Below are 21,738 nucleotides of genomic sequence, written 5' to 3'. Positions count from 1 at the left end.
CCACTACAGAGCAGGTATTATTTAGGATGCTGCTGGAGTTTTTAAATACTGTGTCCACTCACTGTCCACTCTATTAGACACCCCTACCTAGTTGGTCCGCCTTGTAGATGTAAAGTCAGAGACGACCGCTCATCTATTGCTGCTGTTTGAGTTGGCCATCTTCTAGACCTTCGTCAGTGGTCACAGGACGCGGCCTACGGGGGGCTGTTGGCTGGATATGTTTTGGTTGGTGGACTATTGTCAGTCCAGCAGTGACAGTGAGGTGTTTAAAAACTCCACTCATACCAGCACAACACACACTAACACACCACCACCATGTCAGTGTCAGTGCAGTGCTGAGAATGATCCACCACCCAAATAATACCTACTCTGTAGTGGTCCTGAGAGAGTCCTGACCATTGAAGAATAGCATGAAAGGGGGCTAACAAAGCATGCAGAGAAACAGATGGACTACAGTCAGTAATTGTAGAACTACAAAGTGCTTCTATATGGTAAGTGGAGCTGATCAAATGGACAGTGAGTGTAGAAACAAGGAGGTGGTTTTAATGTTATGGCTGATCTGTGTATTAGTGTATTATTCCCTCATTTGCTGTTTTGATGGTATGGAAATCTTTCACAGACAAATTACATTACTTTGATCGAGTGGTCGTTTAAAATAACTTTGTGTTTATGTGTAGTGACCTTTTTTTAGCTTAAATACAGTAAAATGCTTTAAACAACATCTAATCTTGTGTTCTATCTGCCATCTGTAGCCTATAATATTATGACAATTGGATAAAAATAAAGAAAACCTGTAATGTGAGTTTAAGTGATCCAGTATGTATAGTACAAACACTGTAGCCATAATTGTTAGTTATTAGAATTCTGCGACAAAAATAAATGACGCAGTGTTTTGTGTACACATGATTACAAACGTGAAACTCGAGGGAAATAACTCTAAGGATTGTGCATAGATGTTACCCAATCAATAAAACTATTGCTAAATTTAAAAAAGATATAAATACTGAATGTTCATTTTGTCACAAATATGAAGATAGTAATATATTTGTTGTTCAATAAAGGTCATTAAAAAAAAACAAAAAAAACATTTATGACACGTTTATTGCGCAAATGTTATGAATTAGAAAAAACCGAGGCATAAACAGACGCTCGGGCTTCTGATTGGACTCTGATGTTTCTGTGGGCGGGGTTATGCAAATTTGGTGACGCAGGCGGGCCATGCGCCCGGTTGAATGCTGAAGAGGTGAGAGAGAGCGAGTGCGACTGCGAGCGAGCGTGGCATCACCGTGGGAACCGAGCGGCTCCTCACTACAGACTGACTGAGGATTGTAATGCTCATTGTCATGGACAGTTGCGATCTCTGAGCTATTTGCACGTTTTTTCTCGGTCACTTCGTGGTCAGCGCATGGTGTTGGGTAGTGCGATTGGGACAGTGCTGCTCTTTCCCCGGTGCTGATGGAGGGACAGATCAGTCGCTGTAAGATCGTGGTGGTCGGGGACACTCAGAGCGGAAAAACCGCTTTATTGCACGTGTTTGCTAAAGACAGCTACCCTGAGGTAAGGATGCATGTTTGGTTACATCCCACACTGAAGACTTGGCACAATTAAACAAGTGTTACCTTAAATGTACCTAAAAATACATCGCATTTAAGGACTTAAGAAATTGTCTTTATTATATACCAACATAATTCCAGCTATTATTTTTAGAAATATTTATTTATTTGCTGTCAGTTTTACCACCAGGGTGGCACGGTGGCTTGGTGGGTAGCACTGTCGCCTCACTGAAAGAAGGTCCTGCGTGGGTTTCCTCCGGAAGCTCCGGTTTCCTCCCACAGTCCAAAAACATGCAGTCAGGTTAACTGGAGACACTAAATTGCCCTATAGGTGAATGTGTGTGTGTATATGTGTCTGCCCTGCGATGGACTGACGCCCCATCCAGGGTGTTACTGTGTGCCTTGCGCCCATTGAAAAGCAAGCTGGGATAGGCTCCAGCACAACCCAGACAATGAATGAATGAATGATTGTCCTGGCTGATAGAAAGGCAATAGTAACACAAATATTGACTTGTTACTTCATTGCAGAGATGTTCACAAGTCACAAAATACTAGTCCGAGTCGAGTCACGAGTCTTTAGGCTAGAGTCCAAGTCAGGTCACGAGTCAATATAATATATACAAAACATATATTGGAAATGTAGCGTAGAAATAAACAAATAATATGTAAGTTCAGATAAAAAACAACAACAGATTAGCGACTGTATTTTGCCGTTTTACTTAGTGCCTTTACTTTCCTTATTCATTGTGCAAATGAATGTAATTTTTCCGTAACATGAAGGTACTAGTTAAAAGCTTAAACTGATACATTTTGTTTTCATTGCAAAACAAAAGCTCGATAAATCATGGCGCAGCGGGCAAAATCCAAAGCACAGCAAAAAAAAATCATAACCACTGCTTACCTTAGCTTATGTTCTTCCAAATGCTAATAAATTTATAACCGTGTGTCCCATTAGGAATATAATCCGTTATTTTGTAATTGTGCTTATAGTTAAAAACCTCCAAACTTTTCCCGGTTGTGAAGTAAAACACAAACTCGTTAGAAGCAAATCAAGCATTTCATTGACAATCATCTGTGTGACGCAAACTGAATAAATGCAAATAACAGCATTTCTTACTAACAAATTAAATCAGAAGGTCTGATTGGTTCAGAAAGTGGTTCTTTCAACCATTAGCACCAATTCTGTAGGAGCGTTCCATTCAACCATGGCTGGATTACTGACCGGGCCAGTGGGGCCAGCGCCCAGGGGCCCTTGAGGTCAGGGGGCCCCGGGGGGGCCCTGGCCCAAAACATTTTGCGATGCCTATCAACATTTATGATACAATATATTTTTATTTCCGAGGGCCCTCCATTTTAAGGATCCTCTGACTATTAGGGACTTTGACCCCAGGGCCTCTTGGGGGCCCTAGCCATGCTTTTGGGGCCCCTAGCCATGCTTTTGGGCCCCTTATGAAAATGGATGAGGCGTTGTGGCACTGCTCTGACTTCGACTTCTGGCTATTAGGGGTCCTAGGAAAGAGGGGGGCATATTTTTAGAGGGCCCTGGTTATGAGAGCCCCTACCAGGGGGCCCTAGAGAAGAGCAGGGCATACCATTAGAGGGCCCTTGATCACGAGGGCCCCTGCTTTGGGGCCCTTGACTTCCATAGAAGTCGTTTACCATGGCTCCTTGACTTTCTAGGGACCTACAAATTGCCAGGCAAGCTACCATATTTCATAACAGACAAATATGCGATTCAGGCCCTTACTTAATGTTTCTGAATTTGTATTGTTTCAAAATTATTATGTTCAATTTCTCTTAAGCGCAGAGACACAAATTAATTTAGCAATTTTGCAATTATTTAAATTTAAGACAAGCAATTTCAAGCAGTTTTGCCCAGGGGCCCAGACTGTCCTTATTCCGTCCTTGCATTCAACCCTGTTGTTCCTGTGAAGTGCACTACGTAGGGTATTCCACCATTTTAAGTGAGATTCCAATCCAAAGGTAACGAAAATGTTCAAATGAAGTGAACTTCAAACTGGAGTAGGGAGCGACGCTTCATCACTTCGGAAGCCGGCTGTAACATTTACCCATTGTGTACGTTGCGGGTGGAGACGGCCGGAGTGATATTAGAGAGCAGAATATTTATAATAAGAATAATCATACATATATACAGTGTATCACAAAAGTGAGTACACCCCTCACATTTCTGCAAATATTTCATTATATCTTTTCATGGGACAACACTATAGACATGAAACTTGGATATAACTTAGAGTAGTCAGTGTACAACTTGTATAGCAGTGTAGATTTACTGTCTTCTGAAATTAACTCAACACACAGCCATTAATGTCTAAATAGCTGGCAACATAAGTGAGTACACCCCACAGTGAACATGTCCAAATTGTGCCCAAAGTGTCAATATTTTGTGTGACCACCATTATTATCCAGCACTGCCTTAACCCTCCTGGGCATGGAATTCACCAGAGCTGCACAGGTTGCTACTGGAATCCTCTTCCACTCCTCCATGATGACATCACGGAGCTGGTGGATGTTAGACACCTTGAACTCCTCCACCTTCCACTTGAGGATGCGCCACAGGTGCTCAGTTGGGTTTAGTCCATCACCTTTACCTTCAGCTTCCTCAGCAAGGCAGTTGTCATCTTGGAGGTTGTGTTTGGTGTCGTTATCCTGTTGGAAAACTGCCATGAGGCCCAGTTTTCGAAGGGAGGGGATCATGCTCTGTTTCAGAATGTCACAGTACATGTTGGAATTCATGTTTCCTCATGCAGCCCAAGACCATGATGCTACCACCACCATGCTTGACTGTAGGCAAGATACAGTTGTCTTGGTACTTCTCACCAGGGCGCCGCCACACATGCTGGACACCATCTGAGCCAAACAAGTTTATTTTGGTCTCGTCAGACCACAGGGCATTCCAGTAATCCATGTTCTTGGACTGCTTGTCTTCAGCAAACTGTTTGCGGGCTTTCTTGTGCGTCAGCTTCCTTCTGGGATGACGACCATGCAGACCGAGTTGATGCAGTGTGCGGTGTATGGTCTGAGCACTGACAGGCTGACCTCCCACGTCTTCAACTTCTGCAGCAATGCTGGCAGCACTCATGTGTCTATTTTTTAAAGCCAACCTCTGGATATGACGCCGAACACGTGGACTCAACTTCTTTGGTCGACCCTGGCGAAGCCTGTTCCGAGTGGAACCTGTCCTGGAAAACCGCTGTATGACCTTGGCCACCATGCTGTAGCTCAGTTTCAGGGTGTTAGCAATCTTCTCATAGCCCAGGCCATCTTTGTGGAGAGCAACAATTCTATTTCTCACATCCTCAGAGAGTTCTTTGCCATGAGGTGCCATGTTGAATATCCAGTGGCCAGTATGAGAGAATTGTACCCAAAACACCAAATTTAACAGCCCTGCTCCCCATTTACACCTGGGACCTTGACACATGACACCAGGGAGGGACAACGACACATTTGGGCACAATTTGGACATGTTCACTGTGGGGTGTACTCACTTATGTTGCCAGCTATTTAGACATTAATGGCTGTGTGTTGAGTTATTTTCAGAAGACAGTAAATCTACACTGCTATACAAGCTGTACACTGACTACTCTAAGTTATATCCAAGTTTCATGTCTATAGTGTTGTCCCATGAAAAGATATAATAAAATATTTGCAGAAATGTGAGAGGTGTACTCACTTTTGTGATACACTGTATATATACTGTATATAATTGTCACACTTAACTAATGTTAACACATGCTGACGCTAGACTCTTGTTGTTCCATACTCCATACGTCGCCATAGTCTTCTTGTCTTCTGGCATCAATGAGTATTGGTTGCCCAACAACCTGGTGTTTCATGGCTTTGCACTTCCCAGACCTCCAATGGTCCTCAGAACAGCAGCCTGTGAGGAACCCTTGCTATTTTGGGGACACTTCAACCCAGTCATCTGGTCATAATGATTTGTCCTTTAAGTTGTAGCCTACAGGTAATTACAGTCAAGAATGGAATAGAATGCCTTAATTTGTCATATATACTGTACATATACACATGTACAGTACAGTACACATCTTCCAGCTTGTTTGGAAGCTGGGGTCAGATGGCATGGTCAGCCATTGTATGGAGCTCCTGGAGCAGACAGGGTTAAGGGCCTTGCTCAAGGACCCAACAGTGGCTGCATAGCAGAGCCTGGATTTGAATTGACATTCTTCCGATTGATAGTCCAAAGCCCTACCCACTAGGCTACCACTGTCCCCCTTAGATGCTCCTAGATGCTCCCATTATTCAATAACACCACAAACTATCTTATGTCAGAGTTGGCATCGTATCACAGTAGCATGTGTAAGGTCCATGAGCTCTTAATTATGACCCACTCTACTGTCAATGTTTGCTTGCTTGATTGTACACACCTGTTAGCAATGACTCTGGCTGAAAAGCCTGAAATCAATAATTGGGAATGATATTAAATCCTTGACCATATATATTGTCTATATGTTGATCCATAAATAGTTCTGATCCCATATTTATTTGTTTTTAAATTTGTGATGCCCTTACATTACCCTAACCATCCACGTTGTTTTTCTAGAACTATGTGCCCACTGTGTTTGAGAACTACACAGCAAGTTTTGAGATCGACAAGCATCGGATTGAGCTGAACATGTGGGACACATCAGGTGAGTAATTTATTTATTCTTTTTTCAAAAGCTTTCTTTTTGTATGAGAGTATTCACTGGTTCTACACTCACTGTGCATGTTATCAGCTCCATTTACCATATAGTTTGTTGTAGTTCTACAATTACTGACTGTGGTCCATCTGTTTCTCTACATACCTTTTTAGCCTGCTTTCACCCTGTTCTTCAATGGTCAGGACCACCACAGAACCACCACAGAGCAGGTATTATTTAGGTGGTGGATGATTCTCAGCACTGCAGTTACAATTACATGGTGGTGGTGTGTTAGTGTGTGTTGTGCTGGTATGAGTGGATCAGACACAGCAGAGCTGCTGGAGTTTTTAAATACCATTGTCATTGCAGTGCTGAGAATGATCCACCACCCAAATAATACCTGCTCTGTAGTGGTCCTGGGAGAGTCCTGACCATTGAAGAACAGAATGAAAGGGGGCTAACAAAGCATGCAGAGAAACAGACGGACTACAGTCAGTAATTGTAGAACTACAAAGTGCTCCTACACGTTAAGTGGAGCTGATAAAATGAACAGTGTAGTGTAGAGTGTAGAAACATGTTATGTTTTAATGTTATGGCTGATCGGTGTAAGTGTGTTCTGGCTCTGTGGATGATTGATGGTAACTCTGGATTTTTAGTGTTGAGTTCTCTTGCTTGTTCTTGGTGGTGATAAAAGTGTGTACAATCAGGCATCTCGCAAGCAGACATTGGTAGTAGAATGGGTCGTATTCAAGAGCTCACTGACTTTACACATGCCACTGTGATAGGATGCCAACTCTGACATATGTCAGTTTCTGAAATGTACGCCCTTGCTAGATCTTTCCTGGTTAACTCCAAGTGTTATTGTATAATGGAAGCTTCAAGGAACAACACTACACAGTAAACCACAACATTAGCAGAAGATCTGTGCTTTAAGAACATTATAAAGTGGGTTTTCATGGCCAAGCAGCTGCCCACATCCCTAAGATCAATATGCACACTAACAAGCATCAGCTGGAATGGTGTAAACCAGTGGTTCTCAACCCCCTGTGCTCAACACAGGTTATGATATTAGTCTTGTGCTTGTATTAAGGTTGACAAAGGGTATTGTCTTCTTGCTCATGGGAAATTCGATACATCCATGATGAAGGTGTATATTTTGGTATTTTCTCATTTTGGTTGATGTAGTGGTTTTACTTTTGGTGAACTGGTGGGAGCTTCTTCACCTTCATCTAGGTCAGCTGGATCTGCATGAACAACTGAATCAGAATCTTCTCCTCCAACTTCAGTACCTGATTTTACGATATTCTGTTACCTGAATAGGCACACATTCCCCCAGACACACTCAAAAATTGGGAAATGTCATGTCTATTACTGTATGATGTGTGCATGTTTGTTTTCATGACGGCCACTCCCATGGCCAGTGCAACCACATTGTGAATGAGTGGCTATGACTAAGCTGGCATTGATAGAACGGGCGTGTCTCATGTTACCACATCTATTTATAAAGTGTACATTCATTAACAGTCCAGACAAAATCACAATGTAAATATTACAAGTAAAACATCAAATAAATCAAATCCCATTTGATTTCCACTTTATCCTGGTCAGGGTTGTGCCAGACCCAGATCCACTGGCAAACACTGGACGCAAGGCAGGAATATTCTGGACAGGGCGCAAGAACACTCACTGTCCATTTTATCAGCTCCACTTATCCACCATATAGAAGCACTTTGTAGTTTTACAATTACTGACTGTAGTCCATCTGTTTCTCTACATACTGTTTTAGCCTGCTTTCACTCTGTTCTTCAATGGTCAGGACCCCCACAGGACCACCACAGAGCAGGTATTATTTAGGTGGTGTGTGTTGTGCTGGTTTGAGTGGATCAGACACAGCAGCGCTGCTGGAGTTTTAATAAATACCGTGTCCACTCACTGTCCACTCCTACCTAGTCAGTCCACCTTGTAGATGTAAAGTCAGAGACGATCGCTCATCTATTGCTGCTGTTTGAGTTGGTCATCTTCTAGACCTTCATCAGTGGTCACAGGACGCTGCCCACGGGGCACTGTTGGCTGGATATATTTTTGGCTGGTGGACTATATTCAGTCCATCAGTGAAAGTGAGGTGTTTAAACCACCACCACCACCATGTCATTATCACTGCAGTGCTGTGAATGACTTACCACCTACATAATACCTGCTCTGTAGTGGTCCTGGGAGAGTCCTGACCATTGAAGAACAGGGTAAAAGCAGGATTAAACAGTATGTAGAGAAACAGATGGACTACAGTCAGTAATTGTAGAACTACAAAGTGCTTCTATATGGTAAGTGGAGCTGATAAGATGGACAGTGTGTAGAAATGGCTGATGGATTTCACGGTAAGACTGGGTTCAAGCTCAGCATCTAGAAAAACTAATAATATAAATTAATAATGAATAATAAAAGGTCGATAATATTATTAGAAATCCTATAGACACATTATTTCTTAAATGTTTTTATATGTAACACCAATCTAAGCTAAGAACATTTCAGCATCAGCAACGACTGCTGCTGATTTACCTGACATACAGGATGTTTGTCTATTTTACAGAATAACAGTGTGTCATACTGTGTCAGAAATCACAGGAAGTCGATTAAAGTTGTTTACCTTTACAGTGCAAAGCGTTTCGTGATGAGTGTGCAGTCATTTACGGATCAGTTTGCACAATTTCAGACTAAGCCTTGCTCTTAGCTGTGTAATCCTTGTACCAGTACACTAAGTACAGTTGCTATGGGGAATATTCAATCCGCCTCACTTTAATTAATCAACTCCAACTGGAGGACTGAACTCACTCTGAATGGTTTAGTGAGCATAAAAAGACAGCAAGTGAACATTTTATCCTCAAAGTTGGTGTGTTAGACGCAGGAAAAATGGGCGAGCGTACGGATTTGAGTGAGTTTGACAAGGGCCAAATTGTGATGGCTAGACGACTGGGTCAGAGCATCTTCAAACTGCAGCTCTTGTGGGGTGTTCCCGGTCTGCAGTGGTCAGTATCTATCAAAATTGGTCCAAGGAAGGAACAGTGGTAAACCGGCGACAGGGTCATGGGCAGCCAAGGCTCATTGATGCACGTGGGGTCCGATCCAACAGACGAGCTACTGTAGCTCAGATTGCTGAAGAAGTTAATGCTGGTTCTGATAGAAAGGTGTCAGAATACACAGTGCATCGCAGTTTGTTGTGTATGGGGCTGCATAGCCGCAGACCAGTCAGGGTGCCCATGCTGACCCCGTCCAATGCTGAAAGCGCCAACAATGGGCATGTGAGCATCGGAACTGGACCACAGAGTAATGGAAGACGGTGGCCTGGTCTGATGAATCACGTTTTCTTTACATGACGTGGGGAACACATGGCACCAGGATGCACCATGGGAACATGGCAAGCCGGCGGAGGCAGTGTGATGCTTTGGGCAATGTTCTGCTGGCAAACCCTGGGTCCTGCCATCCAAATGGATGTTACTTTGACATGTACCACCTACCTAAGCATCGTTGCAGACCATGTACACCCTTATATGGAAACAGTATTCCCTGATGGCTGTGGCCTCTTTCAGCAGGATAATGCGCCCTGCCACAAAGCAAAAATGTTGTTCAGGAATGGTTCAAGTGTGTTCATGGTTTGTCAGAATTAATCTTGGCGTACCAGTTGTTCAGTTGGAAGGCTGCTCACACACTTCTCCTGACATTTAAAAGTTTCACAGAGACTGCGGCATATAACATTCTCATTTAGGACCAGTGGGGTTTTTCCTCCCCCTGTAATACTGTCAGACATTTCTTCCTCGTGTTTTATTTGGTTCATGGGAAAATGCTTGCTCATGGTTTGTAAAGGTCTCCTGAGACTGGCCAGTGGTTCTCACCAGTAATGATAAATCTTTCTGCTCTGGCTCATGGAAAGTGTGCTCTGTAGATTTTAAAACAAGTAGGTATGCTTGGATACCTGCCATTTTGGCCTAAACTAAAACAAATATGTCATGTGACGGTCCTGTTGGCACTGTGTACTGGACCCTCAAGACTGTATAATGTCTTCAGGGCAGTTTTGGCTCAGATGCAATTTTTGCTTACTTTGGTCACTTGCATATTGGTCCTTATAACCAACTGTTGAAAGAAGGTGCAGAAATGTGTACCGTACAGTGGTCCATGATAAAAACTCAAACTGTGCTAAGCTATTTGTTGTGTCAATGCCTGACTATGCATTTACCTTTAGGGTTTAGCACACAGGCCATAATGCAATAATAATAATAATAAAAAATAATAATAATAAAATAATAATAATAATAATAATAATAATAAATGTTTTCATTTAATATTACCAGTTTTATTTTTCCCTTGTATTCAGATAAGTTTTACTTTTATTACATGTTAAGCATGAATAGTAATACTACTATTAATAAAAATAATGACAATAATAATAATATTTTATTTAATATTACCAGTTTTATTTTCCCTTGTATTCCCATGTATTATTAGTATTATTGTTACTTTTATTACATTAAGCATCAATAATAATAATAATAATCATACCAAATAATAATAGTCATGCCAAATAATAATAATAATATTTAATTCATTTTGCCAATTCTATTTTTTAAATTTGTATTCTGATTATTTTTACTTTTATTATTTTAAGCATAAATACTACTACTACTAATAATAATATTGTTTTATTTAATATTACAAGTTTATTATTAATAACAATAGTAATAATAATATTTCATTTATTATTACCAGTTTATTACCAGTAATAATAATAATAATAATAATGTTTCATTTAATATTACCAGTTTATTACCAGTAATAATAGTAATCATACCTAATAATCATACCAAATCGTAATAATAATATTTAATTGATATTACCAGTTTTATTTTTTTTATTTGCATTCTGATTATTTTCACTTTTATTTTTTAAGCATGAATACTACTACTACTAATAATAATATTGTTTTATTTAATATGACCAGTTTATTAATAATAATAATAGTAATAATAATATATCATTTAATATTACAGTTAATTATTAATAATAATAGTAATAATAATATTTCATTTAATATTACAGTTTATTATTAATAATAACAATAATAATAATTTCATTTAATATTACCAGTTTATTACCAGTAATAATAATAATAATAATAATAATAATAATAATAATAGTGTTTCATTTAATATTACCAGTTTATTACCAATAATAATAATAATAATAATTACAAATTATGTTTCACTTAATATTACCACTTTATTACCAGTAATAATAATAATAATAATAATAATAATAATAATATTCTTTTATTTAATGTTACCAGCTTTATTTTACTGTTGTATTATTACTTTTATTACATGTTAAGCAAAGTTGGCTACAGTTGTTAATGTATTTGCTAATGTACATTTTTTTGTTGTTTCCTATTTTAGGTAAGTTCTATTAGATAGATAAAAAAAACCATGTTAACCACTTTGAGAAGCACTGCTCTACCCTTTACTTAGCATGACAGGCATACTTTGTTTTATTCTTTGCTCCATTATTGTTAGATGAATTAAATGACTAAACTATGTTACTGTAATGGTATGTTCGGCCTCCACCTCTTCTGTGAGCAACGGGAAGCACAGAACAACAGCTGGTTACTTCTAAACAGACTACAACTATCATCAACTATTCATTACACAAGATTTTCGATACGTAGACTCGGCACTATTTTAGTGTGCTGGTGGATTAACACAGTGCTGAGTGTTTGTTAGTTTAGACTGAGCATGTAAGGTAGACGGTCTTGGGAAATGCTTTCTCCAAAGAAAGTTAAAAGTCAGAACATGGTACGAACATTGTGGTCGTGATCTAAGACGATCAGACTGATCAAGCCTAGCTGTGTCTGAGCCCTGAGCCCTGACATGGGCTTCCCGTTTCTCACCTGGCTGCTACCACTTAACAGATGTGGAAGATAGACATTAAACCAAAAACACACTCATATTTTCACAAACTCTCATATTTTTATTATCACACTGATAATGTTACCAGTTAAAGATACTGCAAAGTAGGCCGCTCAGGTGGCGCAGCGGTAAAAACACACGCTGGAACCAGAGCTGGGATCTCGAATACATTGTATTGAATCTCAGCTCTGCCTGCCGGCTAAGGCTAAGCGGCCACATGAACGATTGGCCTGTTGTTCGGATGGACGGGACTAAGCCGGATGGGGTCTCTCTCTGCTGGCTGATTGATGGTGCCTGCACAGAGATGAGAAAAGTGTGCTCTCAGGGTGTGTCTCTCCGTACACAACACTGAGCTGAGCTGCACTGCACTCGTCAAAAGTGTAGGTGATAAGATGCATACGGCTGCTGCCAACGTGTCGGAGGGGCCGTGGGTTAGCTTCGTTCTCCTCAATCGGAGCAGGGATCAGCATTGGTGGAGAGGAAGCATGACCCAATCGGGCAATTGGACGCCCTAAAAAGGAGAAAAAGGGGAGAAAATGCATAAAGAAAAATATTTAAACTGCAAAGTAATTACAAGTTGCCGAGCCTAAATGGAACGCTATTTTTATCCATATTACACAGCAGAAAATTGAATAAGTCGGTTACACACATCAGGGACATGGTGAGGGTAAAGTACACAGGTGGAATAAAAGCTTTTTGTTTGCTTTTCACTGTATATGCACTGTTTAGTGGTGAGTTATTGTGATTCTCTGACTGTGCTGGCCATCTGGAGAATCAGGACAACAGTTCGCAAGCGATTATGTTGCATGATAATAAGCTCAAACACACACACGTGTGTGTGTGTGTGTGTGTGTGTGTGTGTGTGTGTGTGTGTGTGTGTCAGTTTTCAAGTTGTTGTTGGAACTGTTGGAAAGCAAATGTCATCCTGATGAAACAGCTCATTAATAATTATTAATAACTACCAGACAGACAGACAGACAGACAGACAGACAGTTGGGGGGTCAATTTTACATATTAGCTAACTAACAACCCCCTTACCCCAAAACTGTTGTTTTTACCTCTTCATGGGGACCCCAGTATGAATTAGTACGGTCAGACCCACCCCATTCCCCCCGTAGTTCGAACCATGGTTAGATTTGTTACACCATTGCCAAAGACACGAATCACGAATCACCATCAAATTTGGCTCCCAGAATGACTCTTAATGACTCAAAATGATTCTTTCTTCTGAGTAGGAGCAAATGTGAGCCGGTTTCTGGGTCGCAAAATTAATATATAAGCGGCTATTATAAATTTGACACATGATCAACAATGTCAGGAAAAGGAAATAGTATTACAACCCCAAATCAGAAAAAGTTGGGACAGCATGGAAAATGCAAATAATAAATAAAAAAACAGAGTTTCTTACATTTACTTTGACTTTTATTTGATCGCAGACAGGATGAACCTGAGATATTTCATGTTTTGTCTGGTCAACTTTATTTCATTTATTAATAAACATCCACATTCCAAAAAAAGTTAGGACAGTAAAGCATTTACCACTTTGTAATGTTGCCATTCCTTTTCACTACACTTAAAAGACGTTTTTGCACCGAGGAGACCAAGTGATTTAGTGTTTCAGCTTTTATTTTGTCTCATTCTTCCTGCAAACACGTCTTAACATGTGTAACAGTACGGGTTCGTCGTTGTCGCATTTTTCGCTTCAAAATTCTCCACACATTCTCTATTGGGGACAGGTCAGGACTGCAGGCAGGCCAGTCCAGTACTCGTACCCTCTTCTACTGCAGTCATGCCTTTGTAATGTGTGCGCATGTGGTTTTGCATCGTCTTGTTGAAAAATGCATGGACGTCCCTGGAAAAGATGACGTCTTGAAGGCAGCACATGTTGCTCTAAGATCTCAATGTACTTTTCTGCATTAATGCTGCCATCACAGAAGTGTAAATGACCTTTACCAAGGGCACTGACACAGCCCCATACCATGACAGATCCTGGCTTTTGGGACTTGTCGCTGATAACAGTCTGGATGGTCCTTTTCGTGTTTGGTCCGAAACACACAGCGTCCATTTTTTCTAAAAAAAGACCTGGAATGCTGATTCATCTGCCCACAATACATGTTTCCACTGTGTGATGGTCCATCCTAGATGCCTCTGAGCCCAGAGAAGTTGACGCTGCTTTTAGACATAGTTAACATAAGGCTTCTTTTTTGCACAGTTAAGTTTTAGGTAACAGTTGCAATTATAACTCTGTATTGTAGTGCTTGACAAAGGTTTGCCAGAGTAATCCCTCACCCATGTGGTTATATCAGCTATTGTTGAGTGACGGTTCTTGATGCAGTGTCGTCTAAGGGATCGAAGATCACGGGCATTCAGCTTAAGCTTGCACCCTTGGCCTTTATGCACTGAAATTCCTCCTGATTCCTTGAATCGTTTAATGATATTATGCACTGTAGAGGGAGAAATATGCAAATCTCTTCCAATCAAAAAGACTCAGCCTTTTCTGGATGCTGCTTTTGTACCAAACCATGATTAGAATGCTTACACTACATGCTGATAGGGTGTGGGTGTGTACTCATTTTGGCAAGGTTGTGAATCTACTATGGCACTTTGTCGAGATTCACACACACACACACACACACACACACAGCAGGATAGCACTTCATTAGCAGGAGTAAAGTGTAGGCACTCGAAGAACTGTATTTACAGAACTCGTACTCTCATATTGCTGATTTAGCAATTCGACTCACTATGAAAAGCTGAATTTGTTTCAGGTGGCGCCAATGACTTGGTCCCCTGGCAATTAGAATAAACAAGATGGTGAAAATAAAACACAGTGGGAGGAGGAGCAGCTGGGGGCATCCATGGATGAACTGTATACGGCCATGAGGGGTCGGATTTGTCGCATAAGACACAAAAACATGGCACATCTGTGTCCCATTTAAACACCCGGACCAAATGGTGCCAGGGACATTTGTGTATTTGGTTTAACAGCTGGGTAAGTGTAGGGAACATAAACCAATTGTCTAATTCACTATCTAGTGCACTACGTATAGGGAACATAAATTCATATCTAAAATACTATCTGGTGCACTATGTAGGGAACATAAATTATTTTCTAATATACGTGATCTGATATGCAATTTTGTGCACTATAGAGGGAACCTAAATCCGTTAACTAATACGCTACCTAAAGCATTATGTAAGAAACATAAGTCTATTATCTAGTACACTATCTAGTGCACTAAGTAAGGAACATTAATTCTTGTCTAATATACAATCTAGTGCACTATGTAGGGAACATAAATCTATTATCTTTCACACTATCTAGTGCACTATGTAGTACACATTACTGTGTTTGTGATGCGAACAGTTAGCTTAGTAGCTCAGTTAGCAGCTCCTAAAAGTTCTGTTATCACCCATATCCTTTGGTGTGTGCGAGAGGTTTTTTAGCTTCTTTTTTTTTTTTGGGCTTGGGGGGTCGGGGTTGAGGTCCGTGGGTACCTCCCTGAAATGAGTTTTTGCAACTTGGGATGTCTGTAAAGGTGGCACAGGAACAGAGTAACACCACCGCCTATCTCTTCCCCTCGCTCTCTAATCTCACCCTGTCATACCGCTGCAGTGCTAATCGCCATCCTCACCTTTCCTCCTTTACCCTATCCCGCTCTTTATTCATTTTCATCCGTCCGTCCTGAGGTGGAATTACATTGACCTCTCGGTCAGAACACCAGTCTCGCTTTAAAGGTGAAGTCAGCGATTTTAAAGGCAGAACGGGTTCCTAATACATGACAAAAGACTCGTCACATTCTGCACTCTTGTAAAATGTACGGTATGTTGAATAACATTAGTCTGGTCTGTGTGGCTTTGACCAGCTGTGTTTGATATGGACCATTGAAATCCAACCAATTGGGACCAGAAGGCGGCTCTGCTAGCATGTCGATTCTAAAAGCACAGACTTTCAAAGCACAGAATATTCAAGCCTGATTCGAGACTCATTAGCCTCTATTTATTCCAGTAATACACTGATCAGCCATAACATTAAACCACCTCCTTGTTTCAACACTCACTGTCCATCTGTTTTTCTACATACTTTTTTTGTCTGCTTTCACCCTGTTCTTCAGTGGTCAATGTTAGTGTGTGTTGTGCTGGTATGAGTGGATCAGACACAGCAGCGCTGCTGGAGTTTTTAAATACCGTGTCCACTCACTGTCCACTCTATTAGACTCTATCCTACCTAGTTGGTCCACCTTGTCGATGTAAAGTCAGAGACGATCGCTCATCTATTGCTGCTGTTTGAGTTGGTCATCTTCTAGACCTTCATCAGTGGTCACGGGACGCTGCCCACGGGCGCTGTTGGCTGGATATTTTTGGTTGGTGGACTATTCTCAGTCCAGCAGTGACAGTGAGGTGTTTATAAACTCCAGCAGCGCTGCTGTGTCTTATCCACTCATACCAGCACAACACACACTAACACACCACCACCATGTCAGTGTCACTGCAGTGCGGAGAATGATCCACCACCCAAATAATACCTACACTGTAGTGGTCCTGACTATTGAAGAACAGCATGAAAGGGGGCTAACAAAGAATTGTGATGGCTAGACGACTGGGTCAGAGCATCTCCAAAACTGCAGCTCTTGTGGGGTGTTCCCGGTCTGCAGTGGGCAGTATCTATCAAAAGTGGTCCAAGGAAGGAACAGTGGTAAACCGGCGACAGGGTCATGGGCGGTCAAGGCTCATTGATGCACGTGGAGAGCGAAGGCTGGCCCGTGTGATCCGATCCAACAGACGAGCTAGTGTAGCTCAGATTGCTGAAGAAGTTAATGCTGGTTCTGATAGAGGGCTGGGCTGTTTTGGCAGCAAAAGAGGGACCAACACAATATTATTAAGGTGGTCATAAGGTTATGCCTGGTCGGTGTATATACATATAGAATCTGTTTCACCTCCATTAATCAAGTACCCATGTACATGTGTGTTAAACAGTTGTTTGAGATCTTAACACTACAGCAGAGACACATGTTAGGAGCAGGTGTCACATTGCATTAGCTGCAACACATGGTTCAAACTGCGTCTCAAGACCAGATTCTCAGACAAGCATCTTAACTCAAAGGAGGTGTGTCCAAACTATGTCCCACGGCCCATTTGCAGCCCGTTACCATTTTTAAAATTTGGACCATTATTTATTTACATTTTTGAGAATTTAGCGGATGCTTTTATCCAAAGAGACTTACAGTACTATGACAATAAATGGTGTAAGCAATTGAGTGTTAAGGGCTTTGCTCAAGGGCCCAACAGTGGGGCTTGAACCAGCAACCTTTCAAATACTAGCCCAGTACCTTAACCACTAGGTAAGGATTTTTAACATCATGTTTTACACTTTGTTTACATTCATGACGGAACAGGTATAGCAGTTACTGGTTACACAAGATTCATCAGTTCAAGTTTAATATCGAACACAGGACAATTTCATGGACAATTTCGTATCTCTAATTCACCTCACTTGCATGTCTTTGGACTGTGGGAGGAAACCGGAGCTCCCGGAGGAAACCTACACAGACACAGGGAGAACATGCATCTGAACTCCACACAGAAATAATGGCCGGTTATCAAGCAGGTTTAAAAAAACATTCCTAGTTTGAACTCTGGCTCCACAGCAAGAATGTCCTGGGTTCAATTCCCAGGTGGATGGAGCGATATAGGTCCTTTTTTGTGTGGAGTTTGCATGTTCTCCTCGTGTCTGTGTTGCTTTTCTCTGGGTACTCTGGTTTCCAGTTAGTCAAGCTAATTGGAGACACAAATTGCCCTAGGTGTGTGTGTGTGTTTGCCCTGTGATGAACTGGCAACCTGTCCAGGGTGTTTCCTTCCTTTCGCCCAGTAAATTGCACCCACTGTGACCCTGTCCAGGATAAAGCGATAGTAGAAAAGTCAATGAATGAATGAATGAATGAATGAACTCTGGGTGTTGCTAACACATTAAACTAATTTAAAATGCATTCCATCCCCTTTACTCCCAACTTAAAACATTACCGTATGCCTTTCTGAACATTCCTGAGCTTTTGGATAGGTGTGGCGGCTCAAAAGAACAGAAAATTGGACTAAATTACGGACGCCTCATTAAAATAAATTAGTTATGAAGGAAATGTGTGTGCATTTAATTTGAAGACTCCTCCCGGCTCGTTTAATTGCTGGTTGCAACCCTAACCAGTATAAGGTGGTTGAAAAAAGATTTATACATCTGTTAACATAACAATGGGTGTGGCTGAAACAAGTATTCACACACCCATCCTAATCATTGAATTCAGGTGTTCCAATCACTTCCATGTCCACGGGTGTAAGAAATCAATCACCTAGGCATGCAGACTGCTTCTACAAACATTAGTAAAAGGAGCTCTCAGGAGCTCAGTTAATTCCAGCGTGGTACCGTGATAAGATGCCACCTGTGCAACAAATAGAGTCGTTAAATTTCCTCACTACTAAATATTCCACAGTCGACTGTGAGTGGTATTATATCGAAGTGGAAGCGATTGGGAATGACAGCAACTCAGCCACAAAGTGGTCGGCCATGTAAAATGACAGAGCGGGGTCAGCGGAGTGTGCAGAGGTCGCCAACTTTCGGCAGAGTCAATCGCTACAGACCTCCAAACTTCATGTGGCCTTCAGATTACCTCATGAACAGAGTGTAGAGAGCTTCATGGAATGGGTTTCCATGGCCGAGCAGCTGCATCCAAGCCTTACATCACCAAGCGCAATGTAAAGAGAGAGCGCGGATGCAGTGGTGTAAAGCGCCACTGGACTCTAGAGCAGTGGAGGTGTTCTCTGTCTGGCAATCCGATGGACAAGTCTGGGTCTGGTGGTTGCCAGGAGAACGGTACTTGTCTGACTGCATTGTGCCGAGTGTGAAGTTTGGTGGAGGGGGGATTATGGTGTGGGGTTGTTTTTCAGGAGTTGGGCTCGGCCCCTTAGTTCCAGTGAAAGGAACAATTAATGCTTCAGCATACCAAGAGATTTTGGACAATTTCATGCTCCCAACTTTGTGGGAACAGTTTGGGGATGGCCCCTTCCTGTTCCAACACGACTGTGCACCAGTGAACAAAGCAAGGTCCATAAAGACATGGACGAGTCAGAGCTTCTCGTCCAACATCAGTGTCTGACCTCACAAATGCGCTTCTGGAAGAATGGTCACTCCTAAACCTTGTGGAAAGCCTTCCCAGAAGAGTTGAAGCTGTTATAGCTGCAAAAAGTGGGCAGATGAGCGAATACTTTTGGCAATATAGTGTAGCTAGGGTTGGGGTTGGGATGTCACGTAGGGTCAATTACATGCATGTGGGCTTTAATATTGAGTTTAAGGAAGATAAATCCATAAATAGTATTCAAATTAGTTATTACTATGACGTGATTGCATTAATTTAGGCAGTTTATTACATTTAGAGCTTTTCTCACTGTCACTTATGTAATATTCTGTGAAATATGCACTTATAATCAATTTACAGTGCTGCACTGTAAAAATAGCCCACTGAGTGAAAAAGTGGGGCAGCAGACATTCTGACAAGTTGGGGGTCATTAGCCAAATAAGCTTGAGAACCCCTGCATTGCATTATTTCATTATTTAACCTAATATCTTCAATATTTCAAACGTTTTGTGTGTACGTGTGTCCACAGGCTCGTCATACTACGACAACGTGAGGCCGCTGGCGTACCCGGACTCAGACGCCGTCCTCATCTGTTTCGACATCAGCAGACCTGAGACTCTAGACAGCATCCCAAAAAAGGTCAGACCCCCAATCAAGCTTTTTCATGCTCACTTTACAGATTTACTGATATACAGTGGTACCTTGTAACTCGATGTCCTGTGAACTCGAAACCCTTTGTCGATAAATTTGTACCCTTAAACTTGATGTTTACTTGAGCGGTGTGGTAAAACGTCATCAAAGCGTGAGACGAATCTGTATTTATGTGGAATAACCGTCAAATTCACTCCACATGTATCTGTGTTTAGCTGTATTTTCTTGCTGTTTCACTTTTAAACTTGTGTTACAGCTTGGGGTGCTGAGGAATTGTGAGAATCAGCTTATAAATGCAAAAATGCTAATCATTGAAAAAGCTTAATGTGACTTAATGTATTAAAAGAACGACACAGAAACACTAAACCTCTCTCAATTATTACTGATCATAAGTTCTCTCCACTAAGAACATTTCTCACTCGTTGTTATAGTACAGTGAGTCACATTAAGCTTTGTGCATAAAGAAAATATATAAAAAAAAACAACAATAAATAAATATATATATATATATATATATATATACTGTACATACATGTATATATACCCTCCACAGACATAATTGGTGGGGACCCCAGAAGCAAAAGACTAATTGGCTATGCTAAAATTTATCAGAAAAAGGGAGACAATCCATAAATAAAGTAGAAAATAGTGAATCTGACATTAAAAGACAAATGCAGCTTTTCTCCAGGCGTGCTCAGTTCATTATTCTAAATGAATGAAGCTAATTTACAATTAATTCTCAGAGCTCTGAGAGATTGCTTCTTATTGCACCATTGAAAACCGTGAAAGGGTTTTTTTGTTTGTGTGTCTCGGTGTTCGCGCACAGGATTAACTGAAACGCCTATTTCCTTTTTCAAAAGGTCAACAATTATGTGGTGTGCTCTGGGTGTGAAGCCGGTGTAGATTGATTCTGTGCTGGCTGCCATGCCTCAGCTTTAAAGCATCTGTATGAGGGACATTCCCACGCTTACGAAGCCTAATAGCTATTTTGGCATGCTTGGCACATGAGACTGTTGTGTTGAGTAATCTAAGTTGTCTAAGTGAGGCTTTAAACTGTCTTTTGGTCTCAGCCCATGTGTCCTTGTATTACCTTGTGCTCAAAACTAACATTCATGCCTTTTGGATTAGTAATCAGGACCTGGTAGAACCAACAGGACTGCAAATGTATTCTACTATTTTAGGCATAAGAAATAAATATAATGCATAAAAATCTATATATTTTAAACTTTTGGACATGTGTATTGGCTGCTTTAAGTTGATCGTAATGCAAGTCAATAAGTGTGTGATGCCCTCAGATCCAAACCCACCATGACCTTGCTTGACATCAAATCAAAATACATCAATAATATAGTACACTATATGGCCAAAAGCTTTTTGGCCAGCCATTTAACATGTGTATAAAACTATGTACAGTGGTTGAGTTTGAGTCCCATGTGTTACTATAGGACTGGTTAGGCATCCAACAGGCACAATGAGCTATGTCTGAGCCTGAATTTGAGTTCTGGATGAGGTGCCTGCACTTGTGAATAGCATGGCTGTAAGTCACCATCATTGGTAGGTGAAAAGATGTGGTCAGCAACTGTGAATGTGCAGTGAGGGGCACATGATGGTCTCAATTGGCTAGAAAAAGAATGTATATGTAAATATGAGGCATCTACACTGTAGTCTGATGGTTTTGTGTTGGCTGCATAAATTTAATAACACATTTTGATTTCCATCAGCTATTGTAACACGTTTTTCATACATGCACACGGCTGAGACCAGAGTTCTTGTCACCATTTTATTTGGTGCAGTGAGC

General features: G+C 41.1%; 1 protein-coding gene across 1 annotated transcript in view; it reads left to right on the top strand.

Moving 5' to 3' along the window:
* Positions 1-1,309: 1,309 nt before the first annotated feature.
* The window catches only part of rnd2 (Rho family GTPase 2), a 32,372-nt gene continuing 11,943 nt past the window's right edge, over positions 1,310-21,738 (top strand). The window contains exons 1-3 of the mRNA XM_063018652.1: positions 1,310-1,557; positions 6,136-6,223; positions 19,819-19,928. Of these exons, the coding sequence (XP_062874722.1) occupies positions 1,456-1,557; positions 6,136-6,223; positions 19,819-19,928 (300 nt within the window). The 5' untranslated portion in view covers positions 1,310-1,455. The remainder of the gene's footprint in view (positions 1,558-6,135; positions 6,224-19,818; positions 19,929-21,738) is intronic.

Source organism: Trichomycterus rosablanca, chromosome 22 (assembly GCF_030014385.1).
Source record: "Trichomycterus rosablanca isolate fTriRos1 chromosome 22, fTriRos1.hap1, whole genome shotgun sequence".
Classification (NCBI taxonomy): Eukaryota; Metazoa; Chordata; class Actinopteri; order Siluriformes; family Trichomycteridae; genus Trichomycterus; species Trichomycterus rosablanca.
This window is presented reverse-complemented; position numbering and strand designations above follow the sequence as displayed.